Here is a 15,077-nt window from a genome sequence, read left to right on the forward strand (position 1 = left end):
AGGGGTTACAAACAGTAAGAAACACTTTATTATAACTTTACAACATATAAATAGCTTGGGTCAAATCTGTGCTTTCTGGCAGCCGGGTATCAAGTCCCCTCCCCTGCGGGCTCCTGCCTTCCTTCACATTGCACTGTTCGTTTGGTGGCTCTGGCCCTGGGGCCCGGTGGTGGTGGAGGTTGGAGAAGAGGGGCCGGGCAGCCCAGTCCCGCTCTCCATCGCACGTGGTGGCCTGCGTCTGTCATCTGCTTGGGTTGCGGCTGGTGTGGAAGGACCGCTCCTCGGGGGTCAGGCCGGCAAAGAAGGGGTGCAGCAGGGCCTCCGCCAGTGTGATGCGCTGGGCAGGGTCGAATTCTAACATCCTCCTCATCAGGTCAAACAGCTGCACGTGCTCCAAGGAGTCCTGGAGCATGTAACTCTGCTCAGGGACATAAGGTGCCTCAGTGTGACGGCAGGGTTGTGGGAAGCCTCGCTGCAGGGGTCAAGGAGGCAGTGACACCTCCCCGGAGGACTACGTCTCCCCTCCTGGACAGTGAGCAGCTCCTTTCCTCTCATGCCTGTGTAGGGCGTTTTGCTCTGAACTTGTCAGGCTACTGGGTGTCTTGCTGGCTTGGTGCCTCTGCCCCCGCATGCAAAGTCCTGACAGGTGGGTAGAAATCACCTCTGCAGAATTCGCTTGTCCGAGCACCAAATGCAGTTGCCAGAGGCTTCCGGGCCGTGTCTACGTGTCCCCTCCCCCTCACCTCTGTCCTGCCTAGTTCTTCCCAAAATTGAGAGGAGAGAGGGACAGGAGGCAACAAGGTTTCTGACATCTGGCTCTTCTGCTGTTCCCCAATTACATCCATAGCCACCCTCTGGGGAAGGGGTAGGGCTCAGGGCCCCTCTGGGGCAGTTTGCATGAAGCCCCGTGCCGGCGCCCAGCAGCCTCTGGTGCGGCCCCAGGCAGAGCCCCGGCGAGGAGGCCGCCTTTAGCGGCCTCGCCTGTCTCTGCTGTGTGTCTGCCCAGTGCCTGGGGTCTCCCTGGCCTGAGGGGAGCTGGGGGAAGCCAGAAACTGACCTTCAGAGGTTTGCAGTTCTCCTTCACATACCGGCCATCAGAGCTGTTCTCATCCCAAACCAGGCCCCCCTTGTAGAAATATTTCTGCTTCCTGAAAGTGAGGGAAAGGTCAAGTGGTAGGGGTGGGGAGGGGGCCACAAGTCTCGGGTGGGGGTCGGGGAAGACCGCGGCACTCTGGAACGGCAGCAAAGCCAGGTGGGGGTGGGGGTTCCTAGCCAGCCTGACCCAGCAGGGCAAGCAGTCCGCCGAGTCTCTCGGTGTGTACGGCAGGGAAGGCCGCTGTGAGCCCGGAGGAGCCAGGCTGTCCCGGAAAGACAGGCTCGTGACCCACTGCCAAGACCGGAAAGGCCCCAGAGGCCAGCCCCAAGGGCGCTACCTGGCTCCTTACCTGGTACGGTGGATCATGTGCGATGGGATGGGCCCCAGGATCTTCTCCATCATCACTAAATGTTCTCGGTTCTCGTGGGTCTATTGGAAGGTCGTGGATAGAGCAAGCAGGGGTCAGTACCAGCCTCAGAGAAAATAAGGGACAGAAAAGATGGGCAGGTGCCCTCCCTGCCCCAGGAGAGGCAAATCCACCAGTGGAACAGCAGCCCCGGTCTGTGACCCGGTGGCAGCCTGCCAGCCTGTTCCCTCAGGGTCAGGCTCCCACCCCTCAGCCTTTCGGTGGACTCATCCATCACCGCACACCTCTTCCCAAAACGTGCCCTGCCTGGGCCCATCTCTGCCCTTCGCTCCTCCCGCCCTGGCCCTCCATCCCGAGGCTGAGCACCAGACTCCCCGACTGGTGGGTGGTTGAATTGAAGGGCTCCCCGCACCGGCCCCGCCACCTGCCAGGGGAGCAGCGCGCGGGGCAGTGCAGTGACGCGGGATGGGCCTCACCTGGAAGAGGGTGAAGCCCCGGTAGTACTCAAAGAGGATGCAGCCAATGCTCCAGACGTCACAGGGCTGGGCCCAGCCCAGCTCTGAAAGCCAAGATGGGGAGAAACCATGAGATTCAGCCCTGTGCTCCCAGCCGAGAGGTCAAAGGGCAGCGGCCACTCCGGCTGGCAGGACTCTTGCCCCAACCTCAACAGGAAACCCTTTCTCGGGAAGGCCAAGTCGGCAACCGCAGTGACTCTAGCATCGGTCCCCGGTGGCGGGCACTGTCTCTATCCGTACCCTCCCCCAACGGCTGTCCACTGGATCAGGGCCGGGGGCTGTACAGTCACTCACCAAGGATCACCTCAGGTGGGCGATAGTGACGGGTGGCCACGATGGTCGTGTGATGCTCATGGTCAAAGGTGGCACTGCCGAAGTCAGCTACTCGGATGCTGGTGTTCTTCACTGACTTCTCCTCACAGCTCTGACAGGCAAGGGGGGCGAGCCAGGTCAGGAGTCCGTGCCATGGGCGACCCACCCCAGAGCACAGCCTCGGCCTCGCCCTGACCGATACCTTGTGCTCATTGTAGAGAGTTTCAAACTCAGAATTCACAAACAAGATGTTCTCTGGCTTCAAGTCTGTGTGGGTCAGTTGGTTTTCATGTAGAACTGAGAGAGCGGGAGGAAAAAAGCAGAAACTTGAGAACCCTGGCCGCCTCTCTGGTCCTCCCGCCAGCTCCAGGCCGGCTCCCTCCTCCACAACCGGCCCGCCAGGGCCTTGCCCACCCCTAAACTCAGCAGCGGGCCACGGGATACCAGACTGCGTCCACACCGGCTTCCCTCTCCACGGTCCTCTGTGCTTGGGGCCTTGGAAGGTCCTGACACTCTATGAGAGGGGCAAGGGAGACTTTTCCCACTTAGAAAACCTCCCTTCACCTCCTCTGTGGGGGCCTGGCCTCCTGAGCCTCTCTCACCAAAGCTGCAGCACCAGCCCTGGCATGGGTCCCTCTCCCCAGCGCAGCTACGCGATCTGCAGGGCCCGGGGCAAAATGAAAACGCAGGTCCCTTGATTCAAAAGTCATTAAGAATGTCAAGACGGCGGGAACAACGTTCAACTAACCACGGGGCCACCTGCGAAGCACAACCTAGGCCTGAGCGGACATACCTACCATTTCCTCCGGCCCCTGCCCCACCAACGGTGGCACCCGCCACCTCTCACTTTCTGGCTCCAGGCCCCCTTCAGCACGCTGTGACCCACTTCTCCCCAGCACGGGCCCCTCTCTTCTTCAGAGTGAGTTTCAGCACGTGCCGGGCTCTGGGCCCTCACCGCGCCGCTCACCTTGCTTGGAGTATCCGTCCCCGTCCCCACCATCTGTGCGGACCGCATACAGCCTAGCCCTAGGCCTGTCTACCTCCTCTCCGAGGAGCCTCTGTCCTGCGCTGCCCACAAATCCCGCAGTGCTGAGCACGTGTGCCACCAAAGAGGCTCTTAAAGGCTGGCGGGCAGATGGGATGTGATGGCCAGACAGAGGGGGTCCGTGTGGGCAGCGCCTGGGGGTGGGATCTGCCAGGGCAGGCTTTGACCTTTCATCCTCTGCAGGAAGGTGAGAGGGTACTAGTAGCCGAACTGATTACAGCCGCTCTCCTTCCTTCCCGAGTGCCTGTGGCACAGGTGGGCTCAGGAGGCCCCTGGAGGGGACTGAAGCTTCTCCATCCTCCCGGAGATTCCCACCTGAAGGCTTTTCAACTAAAGGGGCCCTGGTGTCTCTCAGGCCCCGTAGAATGGCGTGCTGGTGTGAACGGGGGAGCGTAAGACCGCCGGGCGAGTTTGCCACCCCACATGCCCCGTGAAGTGTGGTCACTTACATCTAAGGGCGTGGCAGAGCTGGTAGGCCATGTGCCGGACGTGTGGTAGGGGGTAAGGCTGGAAGTTATTCTCCTTCAGGAACTCAAAGGTGTTCTTGCCCAGGAGCTCAAAGGCGATGCACATGTGACCGTGGAAGTTGAACCAGTCAGACATCAAGACACACAGGCTAGAGAAGGACGATGGGTGGGGCTCAGGCTCTGCTGGGGGGGCGGGGGCTGGCTCCCCGCCCCTCCCTCAGGTGAAGCCAGTCCCCACTCCGGGCCACTGGGGCACGTCTCCCCAACAGAAGTCCCCCAGACCAGCTCAGGGCAAGGACTAAAGTTCTGTTGCTGTAGGGGGAATTCCGGTCCTAGGTGTTCTGCCCCATCTATTATGACCTGGGCATAATCCCTACACCTCAGAGAGTGATGGCATCACACACTTTTTCCAGCTCCCTTAACCGAGCCTCTCGAGTCTGCAGGGCTCAGCGCAGTGCTCGTGGGAGAGGAGCTGCTTAGCCTGTGTGTGCGGAGGTGGCTCTCCTTCGGAGCTCTCTGACCATGCCAGAGCCCCAACGGCTTCAGGCGTGCGTCTTGTCTACACCTGCCGTGACCCCCAAGGCCCCTATTCACAGAAATGGGCTTGGGGGACTGCCTGGGAACACAGAAATGTTTGGGGTGGAGGCTGGACTGAAATCCAAAGGCTCCTTCGGCGAGACTCACTGGCCCAGCTCCCCTGGCTCTGGGAGCTGGGAGCTGGGAGAAGGCCTAGGGCCAGTGAGAGGACATGGCTCCGCCCCCGGGTCTAGAGGGGACGCCATCCCCACTGAAGGCTTCCCTCCCGCTCCCGGTCGACACTCACAATTTGTTCTCTTTGTCTTTCTCCTTGATTTTTTTGAGAACATTGATTTCTAGTCGGGCGGCCTCCCGGTACTTGCCCACGTTTCGGATGATCTTCAGGGCAACCTGAGACTTCCCTCTGGGACCAGGGAAGGAAGTGCAAGTTCTTGTGAGAAGCGCCCCGGCCCTTCCCCCCACCCCCACCCCCACCCGGCACCTCCTGGCAAATACCATCCAGGACTCCAGGAACAGGGCCTGCTCTGAAGACAGCAGACACCGGACACCCCTGCCACCCAGGTGACACCAGACCTCTACTCTCCCCTGGCATCTGTGAGTTAGCGCTCTTGGCATCCGTGCCAGCCTAGGCTTATCTGATGTCAGCCAGCTGCCAGCAACCAGAGGGCAGTGGGCAGAGGAGCAGAGGCCTAGCCCACGGACCAGCACCAGCTCACTCAGTAACCCAACCTGTAGGCCTGTCAGCCCTGACCCTGGCCAGGCCATCCCACCCAGAACTTTCTTGCAGCACTTCCTGACCTTCCTAATAAGCACATCTCCAAACAGCTCCCCCTGGGGTGGGGGTCCTAGGGGGGAACCCTTGGCAAGAAGTTTAAGGGTGCCAGTAGAAGGGTGCCCCGGGGAGCACCTCATTGGGAGCCCCAGGATCACTCCCTTTACCACACTCCCTGCAGCCCCACCAGCCTGCCTACCAACCAGCCACAACATTTCTCAGAGACCACCGAGTGCCAGGAGTCCTCTTTGGTGTCCAGTGAGGATTTTAACAATTCCTGCTCTGCATTTCCCAGCCCCTGGGCCCTGCCCCGCAGGCCGCCTGCAGGATGCCAGCAGAGCAGGAGACCTGCTGAGATTTGGCGGCCGGGCCCAATGGCTATCAGGGAGGGACAGCCAGACTTCAGAGGCCTGGTCCACAAGGACGTGACCCCGTGAGGTATCTGGGAGGCTGGCCATGGTGCCTAAGGAAAGTCTCCCTGGCCCCAGGGCAGAGGCATGTTCTGGAGAACACCTGGTTTTTCTCTCCCTATCCCGTTTTCCTGGATTTCCAGGGCAGGGAAGGACCTCAGAGGAAAGGCTACCCTGCTCCAGGCTCCTAGAACAGGACCCCTCAATGGCATTCTCCTCTTCAACACAGGGAGCTCATCATTTCCACAGGCAGCCAGCATTAGGGCTGGAGGGCTCTGGGGATAAGGCCCTTCCCTTTGCTGAGCTGGAGGTCACCTCCTCATAACACCCCCACTGGCCAACTCCGTTTGGAGCCCCTGAAAGTCCCCTGAGCCTTGTGCCTGCCCGTTAGGGACTTGGCTCAGTTTCCCTCCGGCTGCTCAGAATGCCACAGCCCAGAGAGCTCAGCTGCCCCCGTGTGCCACAGCTCTCAGATCTGCCACATGTCTCTCTGGCCAGCGTGGTCTACCCATCCCTAGGCCCACTGGTCCCAGCCCTGACCTTTTGGGCCCCGCTGGGTCCAAGGGGTGTTTAAACAGGAACTGGGAGCCCAGGGAGGTTTCCTTGTAGTCACCGTCACCATCTTATTGGGGACGACAGGGCTAACTGGATTGCTGGCTCTAACTGTCCTTTCTGAGCTCCCCGTGTGGTGGTTCTTGGTGCCAGCCCTCAACAACTGGGGGTACAGGTAAACCCCGAGTGCGTCTCTTCACCTCTAACACCGTGGAAGGGTCGGGACAGGTGGCATGTGGCTCAAGTGAGACAGCGTGGACACGAGCACTCTGTAGCCAGCACACCAAACCAAAGAGAGTGCCATTAAAGGAGGCCACGGGCCCCAGGGAGGTGGCCTCCCAGCCTAAGGTAAGAGTTCTGGCCTTGAGGAACGGCAAAGGGACGAGAGCGTTTCCCTGTTCAGCCTAGAAGGCGGCAAGGTTCCCCCGAAGCACCCGAACACACACAGGTATACCCCCAACTCTACCTGAGTACACTCAGAGGGACCCGCAATCAACCCTGGCCACCTCCGGGGAGGCAATGGCCTGTGACGTAAGAGAGCCCAGGTCTCTCTCGACTGGGACGTGCACGGCCTCTCAGGCAGGCCTCCGAGGGCGGGGGCCCATGCTTGGTGTGGGCGCAGCAATATGTCAACTCCCCCCCCCCCCCCCGCCGCCAGGCCCAAACCCTAAAAGAGATCACAGGACGCGGCCCCAGACCACGTAAGGGCCAGGGCCTTGGCCCTGCTCCAACACCCACCACCACGGCCCTGGGGACGTGGGGCAACACGGGCAGCCCCGCTCACTGGCCGGCACTACCTGGGCAGAGATGCACGTGCCTGCAGAACCCCAGGAATGTCTCCCGACCTTTGGGGACAAGCAGAACCCCAACACGTGCAGGTCAGCACCCTGCTATGGTGCTACCCTTCAAAAAGCCAAAGGATAAACCGATCGCCGCCACCCTCAGGAGCCCCAGGCTAGCTCTTCCCAGGAGGAAGGCTCACCTGGCGTGGTCCAAGCACTCCACCACCTTGCCAAAGGTGCCTTCACCCAGGTTCCCCACGATCTCATCTAGGAGAGAAAAGAAGCGGGGCGTGAGGGTCTGGAGGGCAGAGGGTCGGCAGCTCCTGCAAGTTCACAGCATTCAAATTCTCAAAAACAAAAAAGGTTTCTCTCTCACTGCTACACTCTTAAAAACAGAAGTTGCTAGCGTCTGTGTCATTCAGGCAATTACTGGTGGCCCCGCTAAGGCGCCACGCGCAATAGAGGCCCCTCCGGGCAGGAGAGGTCTCGTCTAACAAGGGGGGTAGAAAGTAGAGAGGTAAAGTTTTACGAAAGGTGGCTGTACATCGCTCTTGGAGCCAATCGCCGATCCGGCACACCAGGTGGCCCTCCTTGTCATCTTCCACACTCCGGCTGCTGCGCTTACTGCTCTGTTGGCTTCTCTGCATGCACCGCCCCCCGAAACGCCATCCGACCAATCGCATGGTAGGCGGTTCCGATTGACAGATTGAGGTGTCAGTCAAAGGCAGAGGTGGAGACGGTGAGGAGCCGGTGGGTTGGTTGGTTGGATTTTCCAGATCCCAGCATTTCATAAGGCACACAGCATATATAACGATAGGGATATTGCAAGGGACACGTCAAGACACAAACTGACTTCAAAAACAGAAAAGTAAAAACAGCTACAGGTATGTAAAGAAAACTCGGACATTATCTAAGAGAAGGGCGCCGCAAACGCTCAGAAAGACGACCAGCCTCTGCTGCCGGGGGGCCGGGCCACGCAGAGAGCCACGGCCCCGACTCCCTTCTCCACTGAGTGTCCCCCTCCCGGGCCCTCCCGTGATGGCTCCGGCCGGGACGAAGACGCAGCGAGAACGGCGCAAGAAGGTGGCTGGCTCAGCCCGGGTCCGATCGTCCAGCGTGGGCGGCAGCTGCAGAACGCCCAGCCCGTCCTTGCCTGCCTCTGTTTGCACACGCAGCCCTGCACGTGCCCGACAGCTGCCACTCAGAGCCAAGCTGCTACCTGCCCCCAGACAGCATCCGAGGCCAGACTTCACATCGCCACCAGAAATGGCCTTCTGTCAGCAGCCCTTGTGCCACCGGCCTCGAGCGGGGAAGGAGCCCGGGATCCTCTGGGCCAGCCGGCCTCCTACCACGATGGCCCACACAGGCCCCAAGCCAGCTCCTGCCCTGACACCCGTGATACTCACAGGCCAGGCCATCCTGAGCCTCGTGATGACAGAAGGCACCAAAAAGAGAAGCAGCAGAGCCACAGACCCGCACCGCCATCTGCAGCAGCGTGTGGCAGTGTGCGGGAGGCCACCAGGCCACGCAGGACACCTGCAGTCAACCCTCAACCTGTGGCCACTCAAGGAAGTCCAGGAAAGCTGTGCAGAGAAGATGCCTGGCTGCCTGTCCTCCGCCACTACTCCTCAGGCCGGCGGGAGGGAAGAGGGGTGGGGAGGAGAAGAGAAGACAGCACGTAACCTGAGAGACACACGAGTGGCCTTCCTTGCAGGGGCCCGAGTGCCGCAGGGGCTCCCAGTCTCGGCAGAGAGCTATACAACCTCCATGCTAAGAACACCGCCAGGCCCCGCTCTTGGCATGCGGCCTGCGAGCGGACAAGGCCTGGGGCTGCGGGCCTTTCTGCCATTTCTTCCGGTGCGCGATCACACAGGCAGCCCGTCCCCCTCGTCCTGACCGCCTCTCACAGGAAGAGGCTGGTCTGAAGAGGGCCTGGCTGGAGGTCGGAGGGGAAGCTCCCGGTCTGAGCCGACTGACAGGCAGACGTCCCCTACCCGCGGGCACTCCAGCCTCCAGGCCTTTCGGGAGGGGTGTTGAGACGAGACCGCGGAGGTGGGTGCCGTCCACACCAGTCAGAACACGCGGCTGCACGTGCGGGCAATCTCTGGGTGGGAAGGACCAGGCCACGCAGCTCCAGACCGGCAACCCTATCAGGTTCTCTACGTGTCCCTAGCCACTCGCACCACGTGGCCTGTGCCTGGAGCCGTGTGGAGACATAGACAGGCCGGGGGCCAGCCAGCGCCGGAACCAGAGCCCCTATCACTGCCACTGCCAACGGGCCAGAAGACAGAGGAGCCGGGCCTGCTGCTCAGCCCTGCACCTGGACCAGACAACACACACACACACACACGCACACGCGCACACACACCAAATGCGCGTGCACAGGGCTGGCAGTACTCACCCACACCAGCCAGCCTGAGAGAAGGCTAGAAAGAGGTGAGGCCTTTAAGCCCCAGCCGGCACACTCTGGCCACCACTCACCGAGGAGGCGCTGCTACAAGACCTGGTGCGGCGTTTGTGGCAGTGGTGGGCGTGCTTGCGGGTCCGGTACGGCTCCCTCTCCCGCGACCGCCGACGATGATGGGAACGGGAAGATCCATAGCAGTCCTCTCCAAAGGATGGGCTCCGCTCTTCACACCGGTATGTGTCACTGTCGCGGCGCTCCCGGTATCTCCTCTGGTAGGGCAGGCGGTCGTGGCTGCCAGGAGGGGGACGAAGACACTGGTGAGATGGGGACCTTCCTCCCACCGGCCAGGTTTCTGCTTCTGGGCCGAAGGCATGTGGGGAGACCCCTACACAGAGCTCACAAGGGCAGCCTGTTGGAGCTGAGGGGAGGGGAGAGAGGGTGTATGTGTGAAATCCAGCCTCCAGGACCTTGGCCGCTGGTGGCAACTCTCCAGTGCAGGCGGCAGGGCACCAGGGCAGGTGAGCAGCGAGAGGGCTTCAGAGGGTCCCAGCGCCCCAGAACTCCCCGTGGCTGCTAAGACAGGGCCAAGGGACCAACCTCTGGAAAGGACAAAGACTGTGTTCCTAACCCCATCGAGGAAGGCTCAGGGGTCAGCAGGGAAGATGCTGGCTTTGAAAATGGGGGGACGCGGCTGGAGAAAAAAAGACTCAAGGATAGAGAAAGGGGCAGCAAGGACGGCAGCGAATACGGAGGCCCAGAAACGCATGAGGTCAGGGGCAGTAAGCAAGGTGCCGCAGGGCAGAGGCGGCAGGCAGCTGATGGGACCCAGGGCTGCCACACGCCTCCAGGCCGTCTCGCTGGTCCCAGTGAGGGAAGGAGCCCTTTCCTCCCACCTAATCCCCTGTCACCTTCTGGACCGAGATCTCCGGGGCGGAGGCTCCCTTCGAGACGGATACCGCAGCCTCCCTTCGTGCTCACGACTGTAAGACCTCCTCCTCTTCCATCGGTAGCTCAGGTACGGGTCTGGCTCAGGGGAGCGGTATCGCTTACAGTGATGCATCTAGGCCACAAGGAACAGAGAGCCCTGCTAAACACGCAGCCAGCCACCTCTAGCCACAGGGCTGCTCGGGAAGCCTAGGAGCTCCTGAAGAAGAGGCCCATTGTTCTGTTTGGGGGCAGCCCCTCCCAGGGGTTTATGAAGTGAAGAAGAACTCTGAGGTCACACTGGTCACACAGCAGACAATGGGCAACACCCTTCTCCACCAGTGAACAAACAAACAGCTGCCTCCCCAGCACAGCACCGTCGTCCCGAGCACTCGGGGCACCAGGGGAGCCAGCACAGGTACGGAGATAGAATGTGGATTGGGGGGGTGGGTAGGGGGTGATGGTGAGCACCATCACAGGAGATCAAGGCCAGGGAGAAAGGAGAGCCTCCTGGGTTCAATTCCCTCCTGTCTGTGGGGTTGTATGAAGCGACTGGTCTGCAAGCCAGAGGCCAGAGTCAAAGGGCTGTTGGCAGGAAGCCAACACACAGGAGCAAAGGGTGAAAGCCCTCAAGTTTAAAGCCAAGTTGCCTGGCTGAAACCCTGAACTGGACCCCACTCAAGGGAGCAAAGACCACACACCAATGGGAGGAGCCATAGGCAGAGACAAGAAGACCAGCCCTTGGAGAAGGAGGTGCACAGGGCCTCTCCGACATTCCCTAGCCCATCTGAGGGTCTGGCCAAACAGACGTGGGGGTCTGGCCAGCCCCTGCTGCTGCTCTACGCTCTGTCTCAGCACCAGTAAATGATGCCAGCATCCTCAGGGCATCCAAGTTTCTTGCCCAAGGCCCCTCAGGCCACCTGTGGTGCCATGCCAAGCAGTGCCTCCCCTCTAACTGCACCACTACTGCCCCCTTCCAGATTCCCTGTTCCAGTACCTTCTCCTGTGCTCATCTCAGGAGTAGCCGGAGGGCTGAGTGCCTGGCAAGCTTGTGAGCTTGGAGTGGCAGGCCAAAAGGGCCCCACCTCACTATCCCTGTTCCGCAGAGACTTAAATCCACCACAGGAAATTGCCAGGCTAGATCAGACACCAGCTGGGAAAGATGGATGTGTGAGAGCAGCTCCCTGTTCCACCCACACCCAAAACTCTGACACTGGCTCCATTGGAAGGCTGGGCCAGAGACCGTGGCCAGCCTTCCTCCCAACCCTTTATTTGGCCTTAGCCAACCTCCAATGGTGGTCAGTCCTGGGCTTGCCTGACTAAGCACATTTGGACAAACCCACTGCGGCTGCCCGATCTCCTGAGAAGGGTCTATCAGGAGAGCAGAATGCAACCGCTCCCCTTGGATGAGCAGGGCAGCAAGGCATATCTGACTAAAGCCCCAGAAGATTCTCCATGATCCTGAGAAAGTCACTGCCCTCGATCTCCCCACCAGCAGGTTTCTTCCCCTATCCACCTGGAAGCCCAGGGCGCAGCAACTCTTAGAGGTAAATACTATGTAAAATTACCAGCAGCTCCCCCAAGCTTAAACTGCTGTTCTGTTTTGATCAGGTGACTAATGTTTCACTGCTTTCCTGCAATCACCCTGGGTCAGGTGCCCAAATTATGGAATGAAGGCAGCATCTCACACCTCACTGAGTGACACGGAAGATGCTCCAGTGGCCAGGCAGAGGTCTGCCCATCCTCGCTGGGTGGACAAAGCACCAGAGCTGGAGGAGGGACGTGGTTTGGTCTGCACCAGGCCAAAGACTCCCTCCTGAGGCCTAGAGGATTCTTAGGTCCGCACGTGTTCATGTTAGTAGACCGAGCACAGATTCAGAGTCAGACAGATGTCAGGCTGAATCCTGACACTGTGCCACTTCTAGCTGTGTGCCTTCAGGCAAATTAATAAACTACTCTGACCTTCAACTTCCTCTTGCAACAAGGGGATAGTAATTTCTTACAGGGCTCTGCAAAGATTAAATCATGCCACTTCTTTAACATGCCTAGCACATGGCTTCAGGTCAAATGCTTTACTGAAGACAACTTTTTCGTAAAAAAAAAAAAAAAAAAAAAAAAAAAGTTCAAGGTAACACCTCTGGGTCTATGTTAAATGCCTTAGGGCATAAAGGATTCCCCCCCCCCCCCCTCTTAAGACCCTTCCTCCAAGGAGAGAGAGAGCTCTGGGTAGAAAACCCTGAACTAAATCCCAGTGCTGCCACTTACTGGCCTTGTGACCTTACATAAGTCACTCTAGGCCTCGGTTACCATACCTGAAAATTAGAGATAACACCTCCCAGCCAACTTGGCAAAGGAGATGACAGGTATGAGAGCTATTAAGTACCACATAAAGTAATCACAGCAGAGATAACTTCTCCCTTAACACATTCTGAGCAGCTGAAATTTTGGAAATACCAGATATCCCTCATTATCTTCCTAGTCAGGGCTCTAGGTCCCATTTCTCGTCAATTACCTCTGATTCTCTGAAACGCCAGCCTATAGATTATTTAAAGAGGTTAAGGGTCACAATTATGTTCAGGAAGGCTCTACTCTTACACAAAGAAGAAAGAGATAACGTAAAGGAAACCAGGCCAAGGATGCCAGCTTTTCTCTAAGCATAGGCCTAGTCGGCTTCTCATTTGCTGTTCCTGGCCAGAGAACTGGGTTGACGAGAAGAGCAGCCAGCCAGGTCAGCGTCTGCCCTCCCGGTTCCCAGCCACTCCAGCGCCCCATGGTTATTTTTGGCTGACGCTGCCCCACCACTGCAACCTCAAACCTGCCACCTTACAAGCCGCCACCACCGGGTGAAACGCTCCTCCTTTTCAAGGGCATGGAGGAGGGAAGCTGGAAGATCGCCAACTCCGCCTCGACGGGGGCCTGGCTCAGGCAACTCCCACCCCAGGTCCACACCAGGGCACCCGCACCCGGAACTAAAGCACACAGGGACTCCCGGACCAGGGAGCAGCCCGGGCATTTGTACTGTCAACTTGGGCTGGCCCCTCCCCCGGGCTGGAGCGGCTCCATCATCACAACAAAACGCGTTGGAGGCCCGCGGCTCTCGCTCGCGTCCCCTCCAGACGTGCCCTGGGTCTTAGAGACCTGAGCCCCTTCCCCCATAACCGCCGCCAGTGGCGGACAGGGGAGACTCCGGGGGCAGGCGGACGGCCAGCCTGAGCCAGAATCAAACTCCAGGCCGCGCGGGGAGGAGGAGTCTACAGACCCAGCCTCGAGCCAAGGGTATGGGAGGGGTCTGAAGGCCCCTCCAGGCTCTCCCAGGTAGGACCCCGACCCCATTCCGCGGGAGGTGCAGGGCCGAAACTGGATCCCTGCAGGGGCCTCAGAGGCAGCTCAGATTCCGACACCGCGGGATCCAGAGGTTGGGGTCTGTGGTGACCGCCCCTCCGGGGGAGAAGCGGCGGGTCAGGGGTGAGAGGTCGGGGCCGCGGCCAGAGGCGGGCCGACGAGGAGAAAGAAAGAGAGTAGGCCGAGACCGAACCGGGAACTCGGGGACCCGTACCCTGCACGTCCTGTTCACCAACTCACCCCCCGCCGCTGCCGCCGCCGCCGTCGCGGGCCCGGGCCCACACTCACCGTCTCCCAGGATCCGGCTGCGGCTAGGCCCCACTCCCCGCTCCGAGCGCCTCTTCCGCTTCCGGCTCCGGCCTCCGCCCGCGGCGGCCCCGCCCCTCGCGTGACGCAGCCGTCGCCAGTCCTCGCTCGACCTCGCTCGGTGGTCTGGTCGCTCTAGCCCCCGACTCGAAGGCTCTGGAGGACCCGTCTTCGCCGCCCCGGTCCAGGCGACAGCAGTGGAGACTGGTTCCGGGAGGGCAGAGGGGACGTCCCCGACTGCGGCCCGCCCCCCGCCGTGTCGCGACGCACGTAGGCCCAAGGGTGCCGTCCCGCGCTGCGGGCTTTGGGAGCCCCGACCCGGCCGGGGATCGTGCCTGCTCGTCGGACCCGACCCCCCCCACCCCCCGTGCCCGCCAACCCTTTCCTGCGCGCGGAGAAGCGGGCATTGTTTCGCTGACGCCTCAGTGAAAATCGGACGGGCCTTGAGCGCCCGCCTGGCCCCGGGACCTCGGAGGGCGCCAGAGATGACGGAAGTCTGTGTCCCGAGGTTCGGGAAGGCGGTCGCGACTCTCGGTTTTGTGGAAGAAGCAAATGAGACCTTATTCTTTGTGTGTGTGGCGGGTGGGGGGGGGTGCGGGGAGGTTAAAGACATGCGGCACGCCCACATTCCCATGTGCATGCAGAGCAGATTCGCGGAAGATAGCCGAGAGCCACGTCGGCGGGGCTTCTGGAGGCACGGGGTCTGGGGGAAAGGGAGTCTCGTTCTCCCTGAGCGGCGCAGTGAGCGGACTCGCAGTGTGTCTCCGCTTAATAGGCCCCCGCCAGAGGAAAGCCCGCGCCGGGCCGCGGCCAAGCCCCGCTGGCCTTTTTTTGCGAATCACTCGACGCCCCCTTTGGCCGAGGTCGCGAGGACAGGATCGCTGAAGCCCCTCCCACCCGCTGCCCCGCCCCTGGTGAGGGCGGGACGACGAGACCCCACTTTTCCACGGGAGAAAAACCGAGGTGTGGTCCTTTGTGGAGACCTCACGGTTTGTGAGAGTTCGCGCCCCAGGGCCCTCGCTAGAGTCGCCCCGCTAAGCGGGAGGCTGCGGCCCCTCACTGCCCCCATCCCACGCCAGGGTCCGAACGGCACGATGCCCCGCCCCTCCCGGGACGGCTCTGTGAGGGCGGGCCGCCCGCCTTCCCGCCTCCAGGCCGCGCCCGCTCCCCAATGAGGGCTGGGCACGCCCCTGATGCGAGGCGTCGTGCCCCCGCCCCGCCCCCCCGCAGGCGCCGTGCTTGC

The 15,077-nt window shown here is 60.7% G+C and overlaps 1 protein-coding gene and 1 long non-coding RNA gene across 3 annotated transcripts; one reads left to right on the plus strand and one right to left on the minus strand.

Annotated features, from left to right (window-relative positions):
* Positions 1-5: 5 nt before the first annotated feature.
* On the minus strand, positions 6-13,918 carry CLK3 (CDC like kinase 3). Of its 2 annotated transcripts, none has more exons than XM_042988398.1 (13): positions 13,817-13,918; positions 10,171-10,322; positions 9,337-9,553; positions 7,400-7,496; positions 7,056-7,122; positions 4,626-4,742; positions 3,785-3,951; positions 2,493-2,587; positions 2,273-2,402; positions 1,940-2,022; positions 1,446-1,525; positions 1,058-1,148; positions 6-418 (listed from the first exon to the last, which is right to left on the minus strand). In XM_042988398.1, exons 2-13 carry the CDS (start codon positions 10,320-10,322, stop codon positions 242-244), a joined length of 1,473 nt encoding a protein of 490 aa, XP_042844332.1. In that variant the 5' UTR covers positions 13,817-13,918; the 3' UTR covers positions 6-241. The 2 variants fall into 2 exon arrangements, with proteins under 2 accessions (XP_042844332.1, XP_042844333.1); XM_042988399.1 differs by having other exon boundaries at positions 13,769-13,889.
* Positions 10,503-12,154, plus strand: LOC122239422. The gene is made up of 2 exons (XR_006218502.1): positions 10,503-10,604; positions 11,798-12,154. It is a non-coding gene; the product is annotated as an uncharacterized LOC122239422 (long non-coding RNA).
* Positions 13,919-15,077: the final 1,159 nt, after the last annotated feature.

Source organism: Panthera tigris, chromosome B3, assembly GCF_018350195.1.
Source record: "Panthera tigris isolate Pti1 chromosome B3, P.tigris_Pti1_mat1.1, whole genome shotgun sequence".
Taxonomy (NCBI): domain Eukaryota; kingdom Metazoa; phylum Chordata; class Mammalia; order Carnivora; family Felidae; genus Panthera; species Panthera tigris.

What these genes read in the sequence shown, in the direction of transcription:
- CLK3 (XM_042988398.1), bottom strand. Translation starts at nt 10,322, where the DNA reads ATGCATCACTGTAAGCGATACCGCTCCCCTGAGCCAGACCCGTACCTG. An exon ending in GGGGCTTCACCCTCTTCCAG is followed by an intron (nt 1,526 to 1,939) that starts GTGAGGCCCATC and finishes ACCTTCCAATAG; the next exon opens with ACCCACGAGAACCGAGAACA. An exon ending in AGAACTGCAAACCTCTGAAG is followed by an intron (nt 419 to 1,057) that starts GTCAGTTTCTGG and finishes GTCCCTGAGCAG; the next exon opens with AGTTACATGCTCCAGGACTC.